This window comes from Mobula birostris, chromosome 1, assembly GCF_030028105.1.
Source record: "Mobula birostris isolate sMobBir1 chromosome 1, sMobBir1.hap1, whole genome shotgun sequence".
Classification (NCBI taxonomy): Eukaryota; Metazoa; Chordata; class Chondrichthyes; order Myliobatiformes; family Myliobatidae; genus Mobula; species Mobula birostris.
This window is the reverse complement of record NC_092370.1, coordinates 238,174,108-238,192,305: the sequence shown is the minus strand read 5'-3', so window position 1 is coordinate 238,192,305 and position 18,198 is coordinate 238,174,108. Positions and strand designations below refer to the sequence as shown.

The window sequence follows — 18,198 nt, the reverse complement described above, 5'->3', positions numbered from 1 at the left end:
AAAGATAAAGAAGGAAAGAATCAAGGGGAGGTTCCAGACAACGTGATCTGTCCAAACCTCAGCAGCGGAGCATGCGGAAGATGATGGTGCATCACAATGGCAGTGAAGGCGAAGGAAGGCTGCAGCAGTGAGGGGTCCCCAGTCATCTTGCACCATGCCACTGGAGCCTGACCAATCTCTCAAGGACTGTGTGGTGGCTGCCCGTGCATCAGCCTCCCCGCACTAAACAAAGTCACGCACAGTGTTCTCCATTTAAGGGAGTCCACCCTAACCCCCTTGAGGAGAACATCATACTTGCCTCGAGTGATTAGACTACTACTGTTGTTTGTTTAATGGTTTGAGTTTAAATGCTTGGGTGGGATTCATTGATAATTCATGTCATAGTCATAGTCATAATTTATTAATCCCGGGGGAAATTGGTTTTCGTTACAGTTGCTCCATAAATAATAAATAGTAATAGAACCATAAGTAGTTAAATAGTAATATGTAAATTATGCCATTAAATTATGAAATAAGTCCAGGACCAGCCTATTGGCTCAGGGTGTCTGACCCTCCAAGGGAGGAGTTGTAAAGTTTGATGGCCAAAGGCAGGAATGACTTTCTATGACGCTCTGTGTTGCATCTCGGTGGAATGAGTCTCTGGCTGAATGTACTCCTGTGCCCACCCAGTACATTATGTAGTGGATGGGAGACATTGACCAAGATGGCATGCAACTTGGACCGCATGGTCTTCTGTGGGTAATGTGTCAGACCTCCAGCAGCTACACAGCAGTGTCACTCGGCTTCTCTTGCTGGGAACATGAACGCCTGGGAGTGAGGGAGGGAGGGTTGTGTTTGAGAAATTTGAAGTTTGGAACCTAGGCATCCTCCATAACACTGGCCTGTCCAAAGATTCTATTATCAAGGAGACAATTAGCCCACAACAAACTCCCACAGATGTTAATGACAAAACTAGGCACACTTTAAGGATACATATTGACCTGGAAACCATGAAGAACTTCCCTCATCTACTTTATTTAGTTCAGCAAATGGTAATTTGGTTTAATGTCTCATCCAATAAACAGAGCCCTCTGATGCAGGAGTCTCTGCACCAGGAGTTGCTGAGCCCCCGATGTAGGAGTCTGCATCGTGTGTACCCGGGCTTCCCGGTACGGGGCTCCCTGTATCGTGTGTACCCGGGCTTCCCGGTACGGGGCTCCCTGTATCGTGTGTACCCGGGCTTCCCGGTACGGGGCTCCCTGTATCGCGTGTCCCCGGGCTTCCCGGTACAGGGCTCCGTGTATCGCGTGTACCCGGGCTTCCCGGTGCGGGGCTCCCTGTATCGCGTGTCCCCGGGCTTCCCGGTACGGGGCTCCGTGTATCGCGTGTACCCGGGCTTCCCGGTGCGGGGCTCCCTGTATCGTGTGTCCCCGGGCTTCCCGGTGCGGGGCTCCCTGTATCGTGTGTACCCGGGCATCCCGGTACGGGGCTCCCTGTATCGTGTGTCCCCGGGCTTCCCGGTACGGGGCTCTCTGCATCGCGTGTCCCCGGGCTTCCCGGTGCGGGGCTCTCTGCATCGCGTGTCCCCGGGCTTCCCGGTGCGGGGCTCTCTGCATCGCGTGTCCCCGGGCTTCCCGGTGCGGGGCTCTCTGCATCGCGTGTCCCCGGGGCTCCCTGCATCACGTGTCCCCGGGCTTCCCGGTGCGGGGCTCTCTGCATCGCGTGTCCCCGGGGCTCCCTGCATCACGTGTCCCCGGGCTTCCCGGTGCGGGGCTCCCTGCATCGCGTGTCCCCGGGCTTCCCGTTGCGGGGCTCTCTGCATCGCGTGTCCTCGGGCTTCCCGGTGCGGGGCTCCCTGCATCGCGTGTCCCCGGGCTTCCCGGTACGGGACTCTCTGTCCTGTGCTGGAGCTTTTGTTTAGATTATGTGTTCATGGAGTTTGAACCCAATGATGATACTCGCATCACAGAGCCAAGGCTGAAATTAAATATTCCTGGTGAAACTTGTGCTCCAAGTCTTGCCAGGAATTACAAAGTGCCAAATAAAATTATGACTTACTTCTAAGCATCCATGATCTAAATACATCTTAAATAAAATTAATCAAGGAAGTACTATCATGGAGGGCTGGTGTTTGTTTGCTTTAAATGCAAAGTAGTAATAAATATCATGCATCATAAAATCTGAATAGGAATAAATAGACTCAGTTCACAATTAATAACTCGAATTATCTTTTGATTATTATTTCCCAAGCATCCCGAGTTCCTTCTTTGTTTTAATAAAGCTCTAGTGGTTGCTAATTTCAGACAGTGCCATTAATCAAGTGAGCCATCAAAAAAAACCTGAACCTATTTAAAAGCCAAGTTACAGCTGGATAAAGCTTGGTTTCTTGTGCAACTTTTGGAATGTAGAATAGTTGATTTGGAAGATAGATAATCATATTTACTCCAAACAGGATAAGCACAATTGTTTCCTCATTCTTTGAGAAGTTAACATATTGCAAACCCCGAAGCTTTTGATGATTGAAGTTAATAAATTGTAGATAAAAGACAAACACCATCTGTGAGTGATTTCTGAAATCCCAGGATAATTAAGTTGTATTCAACTTCATGTTACCGTACTAATGGTGAACTATTGAAGAGGAAATGTGAATGGCCTTATCTGTTCTGCGCTCTTCCCACTTGCACTGGGCTGTAATCGTGCTGTATTGGATTTACAACACTGGTACTTTCATTCTCCATATGACTGGAAATAATTCTTTGTTGAAGCACTTGCAACTTCGCAGGAGAAATGATTTCCTTGTTTCTGATACCAATTTGCAACACCCAGTATTATTTTTGATTGGTATCTATTAAGTCCACATTTGTTTAATCTTTTACATGCTCTTCTGGGTTAATGGCCCCAATTCAAATGTGCTGGAAGCAGTGGAATATGGTGGTAGTTGATTTGGGGCTTAAATTGACTTGCCACGGAAGTTGATAGTGTGAGGTGACTATGAGGGTGTATGGTGTGTTGGCCTTCATTCTTCAGGGATTGAGTTCAAGAACCACAAGGTGAATTTGCACCTCTGTAAACGCTGGTTAAACCACAATTGGAATATTGTGCTCACTTCAGGTCAACTCATTGTAGGAAGGATACAGACACTTTAGAGGGGGCAGAGGAGATTTTCCAGGATGCTGCCTGGATTAGAGAGCATGTCGTATGAAGATGGGTTGAATGAAGTAGGGGTTTTCTCCCTTCTGTTTAGAGTGAAGGAGGATGAGATGTGACTTGACTGAGGTGTACAAGATAAGGGGCATAGACCGAGTGAATAGCTAGACACTTTTTCCCAGGGCGGAAATGGCAAATACCAGGGACATAATTTTAAGGTGATTGGAGAACAGTATAAGGAAGATGACTAGTGTAAGTTCTTTACACAGTATGAGTGCATGGAACACCCTGTCAGGGATGATGGTAGAGGCAGATATGTTAGGGGCGTTTAAGAAACTTGGATAGGCAAGTGGATGTTAGAAAAATGGAGGGCTATGTAGGAAGGATTTTAGGATAGATTAAAAGGTCAGCACAAAATCATGGGCTGAAGGGCCTGTACTGTGCTGCATTGTGTTAACTTCTAAAAACAATGGACCATAATCATCATTATGTGCCATGTCATGTGATGTGGACGGTCATGCCCTCATGACCATGATGGTTCTTGGCAGAATTTTGTACAGAAGTGGCTTGCTATTGTCTTCTGGGCGGTGTCTTTACAAAACGAGTGACCCCAGCCATTGTCAATATTCTTCAGAGATTGTCTGCCTGGTGTCAGAGGTCGCATGACCAGGACTTGTGATATGCTCCAGCTGCTCATACGACCATTCGCCACCTGCTCCCATGGCTTCAGGTGACCCTGATCCGGGGGCGGGGAGGTGGAGGGGGCGCTAAGCAGGTGCTACACCTTGCCCAAGGTGACCTGCAGGCTGGCGGAGGGAAGTGGCAGTTCACATGTCATTTGGTAAAGACGTATCGCCACCCCACCAAAAAGCAAAACAAAACTTATTGTAAGATTAGTATTAAACAGATCTCAATTTCAACTCGATGAGGAGTTGTTAATTTTGTGGATGGATTTGGTTAATATAGACATAATAATTTAATAATTTTTAGGGTGGTGGCATTCCAAAGAAAATTGTCTAAAATGAGATGACCATGTGGCACAGAGGCAGTGTTTTTTTGAAGAGCGCAGCAAAGGTAGTTCTAGTATCCCGGCCAATATTTATCCTTTGTACAACACTGCTAGCATGTATTGAACAGTAATTTCTTTTGAGTAAAGCACCATCCTTGTGTTCCAAAGAAATTCAATGTAAACTAAATGTAACTGGGAGCAATGCACAAAGTTAACAATACTCAGCAGTTCAGGCAGTGTCTATGGAGGGAAATGGGCACTCAATGTACTGTGTTGAAACCTTTCATCAGGACTGATGAAGAAAGTGCCAGTAATATGAAGGGTCTCAACCCAAATGTTAGCTGCTCCTTTCCATCCATGAATGCTGCCTGACCTACTGAGTACCTCCAGCATTTTGTGCTGCAGCAAGAGTCCAGTATCTGTAGCCTCTGTCTCCTAAATATAACGAGTCATTGTTACATGGGTGGTGCAGTTTTGAAAGCTTAATCCAGGTGTTCATGCATATGACCTGTCCTCCTGGGGAGGCCAAAGGGCAAAGCCAGAGAAGGAAAGGTCTTTGCAATTTTTCATGCAGTATTGGGTGTGTGTGTGTGTGTGTGTTCTATCTAAGGTGCCTAAGACTTTTGCACAGCACTGTATTAATTATGTATTGTACTGTCCTGCTGCGGCCAGAAAAAAACAAATTTCATGACATGTATGAGTGATGATAAACCTGATTCTGATATGGGTCTCTATTGTGGACTGAGAATGGGAAGGGGGCAGGGAGAGGGGAATCATGGTTGGGAAAAGGGGAAGGGAGTGGGAAGCACCAGAGAGACATTCTGTAATGATCAATAAAACAATTGTTTACAATCAAATGACTTTGCCTGGTGTCTCGGGGCTGGGTGAATCTGCACCTGCATCACACCCCTGCCCCAGCACTCCTTCTCTGCCACCTGTCCCACACCCCTCTTATGGTGCTCCACCCTTGCTATTCCTGAAATCCTTTGCTTCTGGCAGATTTACAAGCTCACTCTCCACTCCACATTGACAAGAACAGGGTTGTGCAAAAGTCTTAGGCACCCTAACTGACTTTTTGCACAATTCTGTACTTTTTTGGCTGTGAATGTTGTTGCAGATTCAAACTCGGGGCACCAAGGTGGCGTAAAGCAATTACAGCTTTGGCCATCGGAGTGCAGAGTTCATTTCTGGTGTCATCTGTAAGGAAGTCTGTATGTTCTTCTCCTGAGGGTGTGGGGTTTCCTTTGGGAGCTCCAGTTTCATCCCATACCCCAAAGGCGTGCCAGTTAGTAGGTTGGTCATTGTAAATTGTCCTGTGATTAGGTTAGAGTCAAATAGATGTATTGCTAGGCAGTTTAGCTCGTTGGGCCGAGGGGGCCTGTTCTGCACTGTATCTCTAAGTAAATAAGTACTAAATAAAAGTTACCACAGCAATACATGTCTTTGCTTTCACCATGGATTTTATCCTCTGTCACCTTACCTAATGTCTTTAATGCCTCTAGAAATTAATATGTTTATTTACTCTCTAAAGTGATATATTTTTACTTGTGCAGGAACCCTGTGACTCATTCGTAACTTCCAAGAGAAAGACATCCCAATAATTTTTCACCACAGTAACTGGAAGAATGGCAGCTTTCAAGGTAGATCCATCCACAGCAGGTGGGTGTCTGTAAAACTGCAAACCAGACTGTTGTTCAGCGTCCCAATATAGTGTTTCGAGACTTTTGTTATTGACTGAGTTCCTGACACTGGAGTGCAGTAGTCATCTGCTGAAGAATCACATTAAATGCTTTCCAAATTGCTGCTGATTGCAACCTCATTTGAATACTTTGTAGCTATCTGTGGATTTTGATGTGTTCTGGATTCAAGATTGCTTAATGTCATTTCCAGTACATAGGTGTAAAGGAGAATGAAATCCAGTACACAAATACAATAAAAGATGATGAACACAATAATAAACATATCATAATAAATATAAGTACATAAGAGCTTGTATACATGGACTGATTGCATGAACATAAAGTGACGTTTGGTACAAGCTTATCTGTACATATGGTGACAGAAGGGAAATGATAAAGTAGTGGTATGAAGTCATGGGACATCATGGGCAAATTATCATAGTTGCATAAATCAAGACTTTCAAGATTTTAGTTGGTAGATTACACAAAAGCTTATCTATTCAGAATGTATGCATATCATTGCATGTTCCTTCACTGTGTAACTGTGATATCCATCCTTTTAATTATCTGGTACTAGACCAAGGAGCTGTAAATGATAAGAAATACTAGACATCTGTTGCTTTTTTAGTGGTAATAGTTTAGTAATAATTGTAAAATGATCTATATCTTTGGGAAGGAAGTGAAGTAAACGACTAAACGCATTAATATGGAGTCAGTTAGGTTTTTGTAAAGTTACCTGTGGGGAAAATAATTTGCAGGGAAGTTGGGGAAACTGATGGAAATAAACTCACAAAAATTCTGGAGGTATTCAGCAGGTCAGACAGCATCTATGGAGAGGAATAAACAGGCACTGTTTTGGGCAGAGACTCTTCATGAGGACTGGAAAGAAAGGCAGAATAAGAAGGCGGGGAAAGGGGATAGAGTACAAGCTGACAGGTGATAGGTGAAACCATGTGAGGGAATGGAAGGCGTGTGAGTCAGGGAGGGGGGCATGAAGTGAGAAGCTGGGAGGTGATAGGTGGAAGAGGTAAAGGGATGAAGAAGGAGGAAGCTGATAGGAGAAGAGTGTGGAGCATGGGGGTAAGGGAAGGAGGTGATGGGCAGGTGAAGAAAAGGGAAGGGGTAAAATGGAAAGGAACTGGTAGGGTTGTTCTCCCCAGGGTTGATACAGAGCCAACCTACTTCAGCCATAACTACAATGATTTGATTCTGTTCTGAAGCCATCACAGTATTTATGATTGGGAACTGAGCAAACTCCATATATTGTTCACGTGACTTGGTAATAACATTGAGGCCATTACAAAATCAAATCTGTACAGGCTCCTCCCAGATTATGGCAGGGTCTCTTTCTGTGATCTGTTAGCAGCCCAACAGTTTGCAGTCACAGTTCTGACTTGCGAACCAAATTCCCACAGGTGCCTAAAGCTCCATAGCAGTCAGCAAACCACTCCATCGGTCTCCCAAGCACTCATGTGTATGAGCCACTCATAAGTTGGGGAAGGTTTGTACTGTAATGGAATGTGTTGAAGTAGAAATCAGAGTTAACTACTTACAAGTGTACCTTTGCATTCCAGGAAATTGCTGATCCCTATCTGTGATCTCTCTTTGTGGAGACAATACTGAAATTGTTCCACAATATTGAAAATATCAGCCAGTATATGATCGATATAATTTATGTTGATTTTCATTGAAGTTCCCTTCAGACGCATTAGATCTTGAAACACAATAGAACCTGGCTGAGATTGACATTTCAATAACTCAAAGTCAATGGCAAAACACTCTGTAGAAAAAATTGCCAAGAACACTTATGGTCATGAGACCATGATTGCCCACATCATACTGACATGGCACGTGATGATGATGAATGATGTCTATCTCTTCTCCTAATTCTGCTAATGGGTATTTTGAAAGTTTGCTCTTAAAACTTTGTATGACAGGAAATGAAACATTGGCTCACACAGTGTTGGCTCAGGTTTTGCTATTCTAACAACAGTCAAACTATTGACGGCCTAAGACAGGAACCTCATTTCCCAAGTTACTCAGCCCTTTCCTATAAGCTGCACAGTTTATGGCCTCTTTCAATTGTGGGAAATTAATTACTGTGAACTTAATTTGCAAATAAAATTCTATATAAAGTGCCCTAAGAGTGTTATGCTTTCTTGTATGAAGTCTATTCAAGCTTGTAATGGCTTGCTAAGTTTGATTACTGCTTAGCAAGTTATCTGGCCCTGAACTAGGAATGTACTTTATTTGTGTAAGTGGCAAAACATGATGAATTTTAAAATGACTTTATTGCCTACTCCGGGCTGCTCCGGGTTTCAGATTTGAGGAATCAATTTTGGTCTGGAATGCTGTTGTTCTCAATTGTTTGCATGATTTTTTTTCCTCTTGCAGATTGAGTATTGGTTTTCTATTTTTATTGTCATTCTTTTTCTTTCTATAATTGTGTCCTTCTGGGTTTCTTGCTTTGTGGCTGCTTGTAAGCAAACAAATCTGAAGGTTGTATAATTTATACATTATTTGATAATAAGTCTTGAATCTTGAATTTCAAAAGTTGTTTCTGACATTGCAGCTTCTATATTATCCTTAGTTGTATGTTGTTTAATCTGAGTTCTATAAGAATTAAGGAAAAAACCAAGTCCAAGCTACTATGACCACTGGACCTTAAAGGGCAGTGGGAAAAGCTATCACTTCACCACTGTCAAGGCCATGCAAATGCTGCAAATTAGATTGCTGTCAAGTTCCACTTTGCTCTCCAAACTTCCCATCAACAAAGTCTAATAATCTGTAATTTGTTATTGTTTATTGTATTACGGCAAACAGTTCATGCATTTCTCCCTGCTTGACAACACAGCCAGGATGCATCAATGGCTGTTAAGTTTAAAAAAATGGGTTCCCTTGCTTGATGGTATTTGTCCATGTCATAAAAAAGTTGGGATCCCCTAGTTTAAAAAAAACTCATAATATCAGCAATGCTTATATCACTGCTAATCCCATTGGTAATCTAATAAACTAATCTTCTGTTACTTCACAGAATCTTGAATCTCAATGGTCCTTTCAAAACCCATATTAATTCTCCCTAAGAATTCCAATAGGTTTACGTGGCAAATTTTGTGAATTCAGAACCATGCTATTAAATTATAATTCTTCCATTTTGATCATTGAAGACATACTTTAAGTCTTTGCTGAGTATTCCTAAGTCCACAGTGGATACTAGCTATGAGTGGTACTTGCATGTGCTGTTGGTCAGGCATTCTCTTTAAGTAACTGAGTAGCCTCCACGCTCCAGACTCCAGTGATACGAGGAGAAAGCAGGAGATTGTGGATGAGAGGGAAATGGATTAGCCATGATGAAATGGTAGAGCAGACTGGATGGGCCAAATGGCCTAATTCTGATCCTAATGGTCTTGTGTTCCAGTGTGTTGTTCAAATGCAAATTTACTACTCAGACACAAATTATAGAAGGATTTGCTGTTCTTCAATAAGTTTACACAACTTGGGACCCAAGTTGATCAGGCTTGACTTCTGTAGCTGTTTGACTTCAGTCTACATATTGTTGAGAATCTCTATTTAATTTTCCATCAGAGTTCAGAATGACAAATAGGGTCATGTAACTTCCAGGGATCAGCAAGATATACGACAAAGGAGCTGAAGATACCTTGGTTGCATTTCCATTAAATGTCCTGCTTCCCCCCGCCATTTCCCAACAACAGCCCTCCCCTTCTGTTACAGAAAAGTAGTGACATTCACAACTATCTAACTTCACCAGACTAAAAGGCGTAGACCATAAGACCATAAGACAAAGGAACAGAAGTCGGCCATTCGGCCCATCGAGTCTGCTCTGCCATCTTATCATGAGCTGATCCATTCTCCCATTTAGTCCCACTCCCCCGCCTTCTCACCATAACCTTTGATGCCCTGGCTACGCAGATACCTATCAATCTCTGCCTTAAATACACCCAATGACTTGGACTCTACTGCTGCCCGTGGCAACAAATTCCATAGATTCACCACCCTCTGGCTAAAAAAAATTTCTTCGCATTTCTGTTCTGAATAGACGCCCTTCAATCCTTAAGTCATGCCCTCTCGTACTAGACTCCCCCATCATGGGAAACAACTTTGCCACATCCACTCTGTCCATGCCTTTCAACATTTGAAATGTTTCTATGAGGTCTCCCCTCATTCTTCTAAACTCTAAGGAATACAGTCCAAGAGCGGACATGTAAGCAGCTCTTAGTGAGAGATTTAGCAAAAACGCGAATGTACTCCCTAAATGACTCAATAAAAGTTGAGTACAACACTCAATCATTTGTTATGTGCCATGCCGTATGACGTGGGCGATCATGGTCTTTCCATGACCATGACTGTTCTTGGTAAATCTTTTTACAGTAATGGTTTGCCATTGCCTTCTGCTGGGCAATGTCTTTACAAGTCGGGTGACCCCTTCCATTATCAGTGCTCTTCAGAGATTGTCTGCCTGGGGTCAATGGTCACATATCCAGCTCACTAGCTGCTCATATGACCAGTCACCACCTGCTACCACTGGTTCACATGTCCATGATAGTGGGCTACGCAGGTGCTACACCTTGCAGGCTAGTGGAGGGAAGGAACACTTTGCACCTCCTTTGGTTGAGACATATCTCCACCCTGTCACCCAAGAGTACAGTACAAAATAAACACCAATATTGAAAAATGATGATCAATACTTGTTTCCTAATTTAGATTAAATAAAAGTAACAAAATAGCATTTGTTACTTCCAGTATAAAGATCAACTAAAACCGACCTGCTCACACTAGTTCAAATGTGCTGGTAGCCAGCATGGACCTACAGTAAGCTGGGTGAGAGAGCCACCTCAATGTGGCAGTGCTGTGCTGAACCAAGTATCACGCAATCCAGGAGGCTATTTGAGCCTTGGGTTCCTGCCTTCATTCTGGGAGTTATCCAATTTACCTCACTCAGTTCCTGCTCTTTCCCTGTAGCTCTGGCATTGTCATTGTACATGGAACCCTATTACCTTGCAGCTTTTCTGGAAATCCTATTAAACCTCGCCTTTCCCATCTCTTTCAGCAACACCGTGGTTGCTAGTTCCAGTTTTTATTGGTTTGCTGTTTGTTGTTGTACTGGGGATCAGCACAGAGTTTCTAAAGGATTGCTGCAAGAAAGCCATGAAGGGGAAAAAGAAAGCTGTCACCAAAGAAACGAGTAAGTATTCTTTTGCTATCCACAGTGATTTTTTTTTTTGTTTGATAAAATTGGGGTTTGTGATATGATAATGCAGATAATGATAATGCATGGTAATGGACAAACAAGAGAAAATCTGCAGATGCTGGAAATCCAAGCAACACACATGGTAATGGACAGAATGCACTTGCTTAAAAAACATGCTCTTCTCACGATAATAATCTGCTCTTCTATTATTCCTTCCGAAGTGGATGATCTCACATTGTATTCCATCTGCCAGACCTTGGTCCACTCACTTAACCTAACTATATCCCTCCGCAGACTCTCCACATCGTCTGTACAACTTGCTTTTCCACTCAGTTTAGTGTCATCAGCAAATTTTGCTACACAACACTCAGTCCCCTCTTCCAAATCATCAATGTAAATAGTAAACAGCTGCGGGCACAGCACCGACCCCTGAGGCACCCCTCTGACACTGACTGCCACTGACGTAGTTTTAAATACTATGTGATAACATTGAATAAAATGGAAAAATAACAACAACAATTGCAATGTCCACTTCTGAGGCAGTCTCTTTGGATTGAGAATGACTTGGTTCCACACTGAATTTGTGGGTTTTGAGGTGACAGAGGATGTTGTGGGAATTACTGGCTCTTCCAGTGACATGGCAGTGAGTGGGGATTTTGTAACGCGATGCAATCCCTCTGCAAGGTTCCTCTGAGCTTCTGATGCCTCTGTTCTCAGTAGCATCACAAATGCTCCTCCCCCATTTTGAGCATTTCAAGATTCAAGATTGTTTAATGTCACAAAACCCTTCAAACCTCCTTAAAACCAGTTCTCCTGCCAACAGTGCATCATTCTATTACACTGTGTGTCACCTGAAGCTCTAGTCCCGGCTTCCAGTCAACGGTTGCCTTCTTCCCTACTAGTAATTGGTGGGGAAATTGTTGATGCTAGTCATGAAATAAGATCTGAGAAGTAAAATCACCAGAGTACAGCGCATTCTTATACGACTAACCCCTGTCATCCGGTATTGGGAGGTCTTGTCATGGGTGTAACTTCTAAATTTCCATGAATTCTGAAATCTCTTTTAACCTCATTTTACCTTATTTTTCAAGAATTCACTTACTGATTATAAATACCACAGCAATTCTAACTTCGTTAAGTATGTTGGTGATAATTACCGGTGGCATTTTTTTTTGCTTGTGATTGTTCTCAGCTCCTTCTGAAACTGCAGCTCAATCTTCAAAGTTGGAGACCAACATGGAGTCCAAGAAGGTCGGATTTACTGAGGATATTTTGCTCGCAAAACTACCTCCCAATGGCAAGGAAATTCCCTTTGTGGTTCCAAACCTAAGAGCAACCTACATACAGCCCAACTTTCATTGGAACAATCAGGAAGCTTTGTCAGGTAATGCCCACACCACAGGCTTCAGACCTACTGACGTTTTAAATGAATTGTTGAACGTTCTTAAGAATTAATTTTTGTGAGTCTAATCTCCATAAATGATGACAATAGTGACATAAACAGTGTCTAATAAATATTTAATGTCATTAAACTAGAAGGGAGCAAAGAGATTCATGAGGATGTTAATGAAACTGGAGGGATTGAGTTATGAGGAGAGTCTGGATAGGCTGGGACTTTTTTTTTCCTGGAGTGAAAGGGGCTAACTTTATAGAGGTTTATAAAATCATAAGGGGTGTAGGTAAGTTGCATGCACAGTCTTTTCCCCTGCATAGGGGAGTACAAAATTAGAAGGTGGAAAAAGGAATAGTCAAAAGAGACTCGAGAAGCATTTTCTCCATGCAGAGGGTGATAGGTGTATTTATATGTGTGTGTGTGTGTGTGTGTGTGTGTGTGTGTGTGTGTGTGTGTATACTGTAAGCTGTTTTTTATATCACTTTCTGCATGGGTTAATTTTGATTTGATTTGAAGTACATAGTGGAAAGATATCCATCTCCATCCTCTCTTTATTTGCCCTTGAAACCGCAATATTTATCTGTGAGTCTTAAGTTTTTGTTAATATTGGTAAACATTTTGTAAATACACTACTGTGGCAAAGGTTTAGGCACTCCAGGTCAGTGGTCCCCAACCACCAGGCCGCGGACCAGTATTGGGCCGCAAATCATGTGCTACTGGGCCGCGAGGAAACAATATGATTTGGCAATATGGAACGATATAAGTCAGCTGCACCTTTCCTCATTCCCTGTCACGCACTGTTGAACTTGAACAACAACCCCCCTCCCCCCCCCCCCCCCATCGGCCGGTCTGCAGTGCAAAAAAGGCTGGCGACCCCTGCTCGAGATAGATATGTATCTACCTAAGGTATGTGTGTGTGTATATATTATAACACTTTTGCACAATACCATACAGTGATCCAAATTTTAGTCTGAGAGTCTTAACCAGGGAGATAGAGGGGTTTGGAGAGAATATTTCAAAATCCGAGGTGCAATGGGGGGCTGAAGATGAGGTTGGAAACACAGAGTGAGGGGGAGAACTAGAGATCAGATGGAAGACTAGAGTTTGTGGCAGAGTGCAGGGGATGATTGTGGCATCAGATGAAGATACAGAGGTGTGGATGCAGTGGGTTTTAAACCTAAGAATGGGAAATTTTAAACAATGGCTTGCTAAGGGTCCATTCTTGGGGAGGACTGGTCCAAACTAATCTGTCAGTTGGATCATTATGATTAATGGACAGAGACGGAACACAAACAGTTTTCTCACACTTAATTATTTTGACTGCCAGTTCTCTCAAGAGCTCAGTACAATGAAAGAAAACTGGAGCTGTCCAATTCACTTCAAAATATGCCAGCTATCGATGATGTGTACAACCCCAATTATATGGTCCCTAACATCATGCCAGGATCTGGGAGACAAGTACTACCCAAGGGGAAAGCAGGAAGCCCTAGTGGATCAGGTAAGGAATAGGTTTGAATTAATTGTCACTTTGGAAATGAGTACAGAGGGTGATGTGGTTCCGAACAGTAACAAGGGTGTGTTTTGGCGAGAAATGCCTGAAGACTAGATAGAAGAAATAGATTAAAAAGGTAAGATTACAAAGAAATGTAAAGGAACAGGTTCTGAGGGGAATGTTGGGATCAGGTATGTAAGTTGCATGTTATCTCCTGTGATAATTTTAAAATCGAAAAATGTCAAATCTCAAATAACTGTCCAATTGCGCACTTTATTTGAATCCTCTAAACAGCCCAAGTTGATGGACTATCATACTGGATCTGAGCCATTACTCCCAGATGGGATACACTCTGCTCTTGTATCAGCTGACGTTTAATGTTTGTCAAGTCACCTGAGCATTCGGCCACTTCTGATGATGGTCTGATGTCCTGGACTCTCAAAAGTGATAGGCCTTTGGCACTCTGTGGTGATTATTTGGCTCTCTATACAGTTCCTATCTTCTGCTCTTCAGTAATTCTGAGAATAGATGTAACATCACCTTATCATATACGATGAACACCTCATTATATTTCTCTGGATTTGTTGGGTTCACCAGCATCTCCACAGTGGGCTGCAGGGTAGCCTTGTGGTGTTGCTTTTTACTGCATCGCTTCAGATTTGTTGGTTTGCTTCAGGAGGAGTTTAAAAATTGCTCCGAAGTGGAAACAAAATGTGAGCGGTGAGCTTTTTGCCGTCATCTTCCTGTGGATGAACACAATGGCTGACCTTTTAATTAGGTCGATTTACATTCAGCTGATGCTCTGAACCTGAAACTGTTTCTGTCACTGCACGGCTCATCTCAACCACTGCGTGATCTTCTGGTATCTTCATTCGTACTGTTTGTAGAAAACACTCCCCAATCCATATTCCCAATCATTTAATTGTATATTACCATTCTCTGCTCCTGTAGCCTGTGTACTGCACCTTAACATGTGTCAGTTGTGGTCTATCTGGTGTAGCCTGGCTTATTATAGGGCGTAATCTCTTCTTGCATTCTGGCCGTTCTTGAGGCAGGCTCATTGCTTGGAAACTAACGGTTGGTGGTTTTATTTGCACCTTTATGCTCTGTCTCTTGTTTTCTGGTGCATGTCCACCTGTTACTTCAGTCAGGATTTCTAGATCTTGTTATTTCATTAAGGAGCCCTTATAGTACCATATATCAGTATTGATTTCCAAGGTACTGGAGGCTAGTCATTCAGCTAAATGAGCACTGTGCTTTATTAACTAAGCCCACAGGAATAGAGAGAGCCATTTGTTTACTGTGTGACCACTCCCAGAGACAAGTGAGCAGCTTTATTACAGAGAGACTTTGTGGATACTTCTTGCTAAACATCGTTGCTTCTTCTTAAATGTCATTCTCACATATACAGAGAATGAGCTGGTTATATACTACAGTTGTTAGTCAAGCACACCCAGTTTTAAAAACCGTTGTGCTAAATGTGGGCATTTGTTGTGCTGAAGTTTCAGAATTCATTTAAGACCGTAAGCTATAGGAGCAGAATTAGGTCATTTGGCCCATCAAGTCTGCTCCGTCAATTCATCACAGGTGATCCATTTTCTCTCTCAACCCCAATGTCCTGCCTTGTACCTGTATCCCTTCATACCCTGACCAGTTAAAAATCTAGTAATCGCCGCCTTAAGTATACACTATGACTTGGCCTCCATAGCCACCTGCTGCAATGAATTCCACAGATTCACCACTCGCTAACTAGAGATATTATTCCTCATCTCCATTCTAAAAGGACGCCCCTCTATTCTGAGGCTGTAGACTCCCCCACCTCAGGAAACATCCTCTCTGCATCCACTCTATTGAGGCCTTTCAACATTTGATAGGTTTCAATCAGGCCATCACTAATTCTTACTAAAAACAGGCCCAGAGCTATCAAACGCTCTTCATATGACAAGCCGTTCGATCCTGGAATAATTTTTGAGAACCTTCTTTGACCCTTCTCCAATGTCAGCACATCCTTTCTTAGATAAGGCACCAAAAATTGCTTTTTTTTTTAAAAGTGTGTCGCACCAGACAGTCAGCCATTCTTGACTGGCGTATAGTGTCAGGATTGGTGTCCTTTCAGATTAACTGGGTCACAAAATGAACGTTCCTTACTTGACCCTTTTTTTTTTACGAGGCCGAGTGGCTAGCCCAATGCTCAACCCGGCACGGATGGAAAGCGTGCTCGGGGTGGGGGTGGGGGGCCAACTTGGATTCGAACTCGGGAGCCTTCGCTCCGGAGTCCGGCGCTGATGCCATTGTGCCACCAGCCGGCCTACCTAAAATTGCTCACAGTACTCCAAGTGAGGCCTCACCTGTGCTTTATACAGCTTCGACATTACATCCTTGCTTTCAAATTCTTTCTGACCTGTGCACTAATAATCAAGAGAACCAAATGCAAATCTGGATATTGTAGAATTTAAAGCTAGTTTTTAAACCAGAACTTTAGAGACATGAGAGTGGTTCCTGGGCCTGCCACATTGTCAGAAACACAAAGGAAGAATGCCAGCATCTCTACTTCATCCGGAGCCTGAGATTTTGTATGTCTGCAAAGACAAGCAAATTTGTACAGCTGTACCATTGAGAGTATTCTGACTGGTTGCTTCACTGCCCGTGTGGAGGCTCCAATGTGCAGCATCAGAAGAGGCTGCAGGGGTTAGTCACAGTCATAGCCATACTTTATTGATCCCGGGGGAAATTGGTTTTCGTTACAGTTGCACCATAAATAATTAAATAGTAATAAAACCATAAATAGTTAAATAGTAATATGTAAATTATGCCAGGAAATAAGTCCAGGACCAGCCTATTGGCTCAGGGTGTCTGACCCTCCAAGGGAGGCGTTGTAAAGTTTGATGGCCACGGGCAGGAATGACTTCCTATGATGCTGTGTGTTGAATCGCGGTGGAATGAGTCAGCCAGCAGTTTCACAGTCACCACCCTTCCCATCATCGAGGACATCTTCATGAGGCGTTTCCTCAGGAAGGCAGCATCATCATTAAAGACCCTCCCCACCCAGGACATGCCCTCTTCTCATTGCTACCTCCGGGGAGGAGGTACAGGAGCCTGAAGACCTGGACCCAAGTGTTTTAGGAACGGCTGCTTCCCATCTGCCAGCAGATTTCTGAATGGTCCATCGTCACTACTTCATGATTCCTCTTTTGCATCTTTTTATTGATTTTTAAAATTTAAACTTGTAGTTTTATTTCTGGCCTGCAGTGTTCTGCTGCCACAAAACGACAAATTTCGCCACGTGTGCCGATGGCAATAAAGCTAATAGTCATAGTCATACTTAATTGATCCCGGGGGAAATTGGTTTTACTATGCTGGTTCTGATTCAGTCTGCTGTCGGATGGACAGCTCCCTGATTACCAGCATGGTCCAGATCATGGTCTTTCATGACGTGACGTAAATGTGCTCTACCGTGACTTGCCGCTACCAAAGCTGTCACTGCAGTTAATTGCCCCCATCTCTGACATTTAGAAGTTTTCAAGAGGTTTCAAATTATAAAAGTAACATTAAAAAGAAATAATAGAAAGGCTAATTGCAGATTCACTTTCAATGACATTTTACAACTCAGGTTCTCATTTCTATTTTATTTGTACAGTTTGTCTTTTGTACATTGGTTGTTCATCAGTCTTTGTGAGTGCTTTTTCATAGATCTATCTTATTTCTTTTTTCCCTGTAAATACCTGCAAGAAAATGAATCTCAATGGTAACATATATGTACTTTGATAATAAATTTACTTTGAACATTGAACTGAATGAAATCAAATACGAAGGTCCACTTACTCATCTGTCCTTGTTCATGTCAGTGGTGCTGTTGTATATCCTATTGATTTTAGGCTTGGTGGACTGATTTCACATCATAGTAGAAGATGCTAAAGCCAGCAATGGTCTTTGGGACACTTGTGAAGAAAGTTATGGATTTCTCCTAAGTACCAGTGCTGGCTTGCAACACAGGTTGCAATTTTGAGGATTTCCTGAGATAGACTCTAAATGCAAGAGATTCTATTTACTCTGTGCATTAAAGACATGCTTGACTCAACATAGCCCTAAAGAAAAGTGTAGCATTGTTTGATGTTACATACCAAAGTTAGTATTCAAGAAGTTTGCCTTAGGTGATATTCCATCGATCAAAACGTGCAGCTACCTCAAACAACACAAACCAGTGTCAGGTATGATGCCCTAATTGCAATAAACAACTTGCACAATAGTAACAAATCCTTTAAATAGGTGAAGAGGCAGTTGGTCTGATTC

At 42.8% G+C, this 18,198-nt stretch overlaps 1 protein-coding gene across 1 annotated transcript in view; it reads left to right on the top strand.

The window, feature by feature from the left end:
* The window catches only part of LOC140206063 (tandem C2 domains nuclear protein), a 99,589-nt gene that overhangs the window by 23,736 nt on the left and 57,655 nt on the right, over positions 1-18,198 (top strand). Inside the window, exons 2-5 of the mRNA XM_072274162.1 lie at positions 5,689-5,794; positions 10,883-11,017; positions 12,216-12,407; positions 13,744-13,914. Of these exons, the coding sequence (XP_072130263.1) occupies positions 5,761-5,794; positions 10,883-11,017; positions 12,216-12,407; positions 13,744-13,914 (532 nt within the window). The 5' untranslated portion in view covers positions 5,689-5,760. The remainder of the gene's footprint in view (positions 1-5,688; positions 5,795-10,882; positions 11,018-12,215; positions 12,408-13,743; positions 13,915-18,198) is intronic.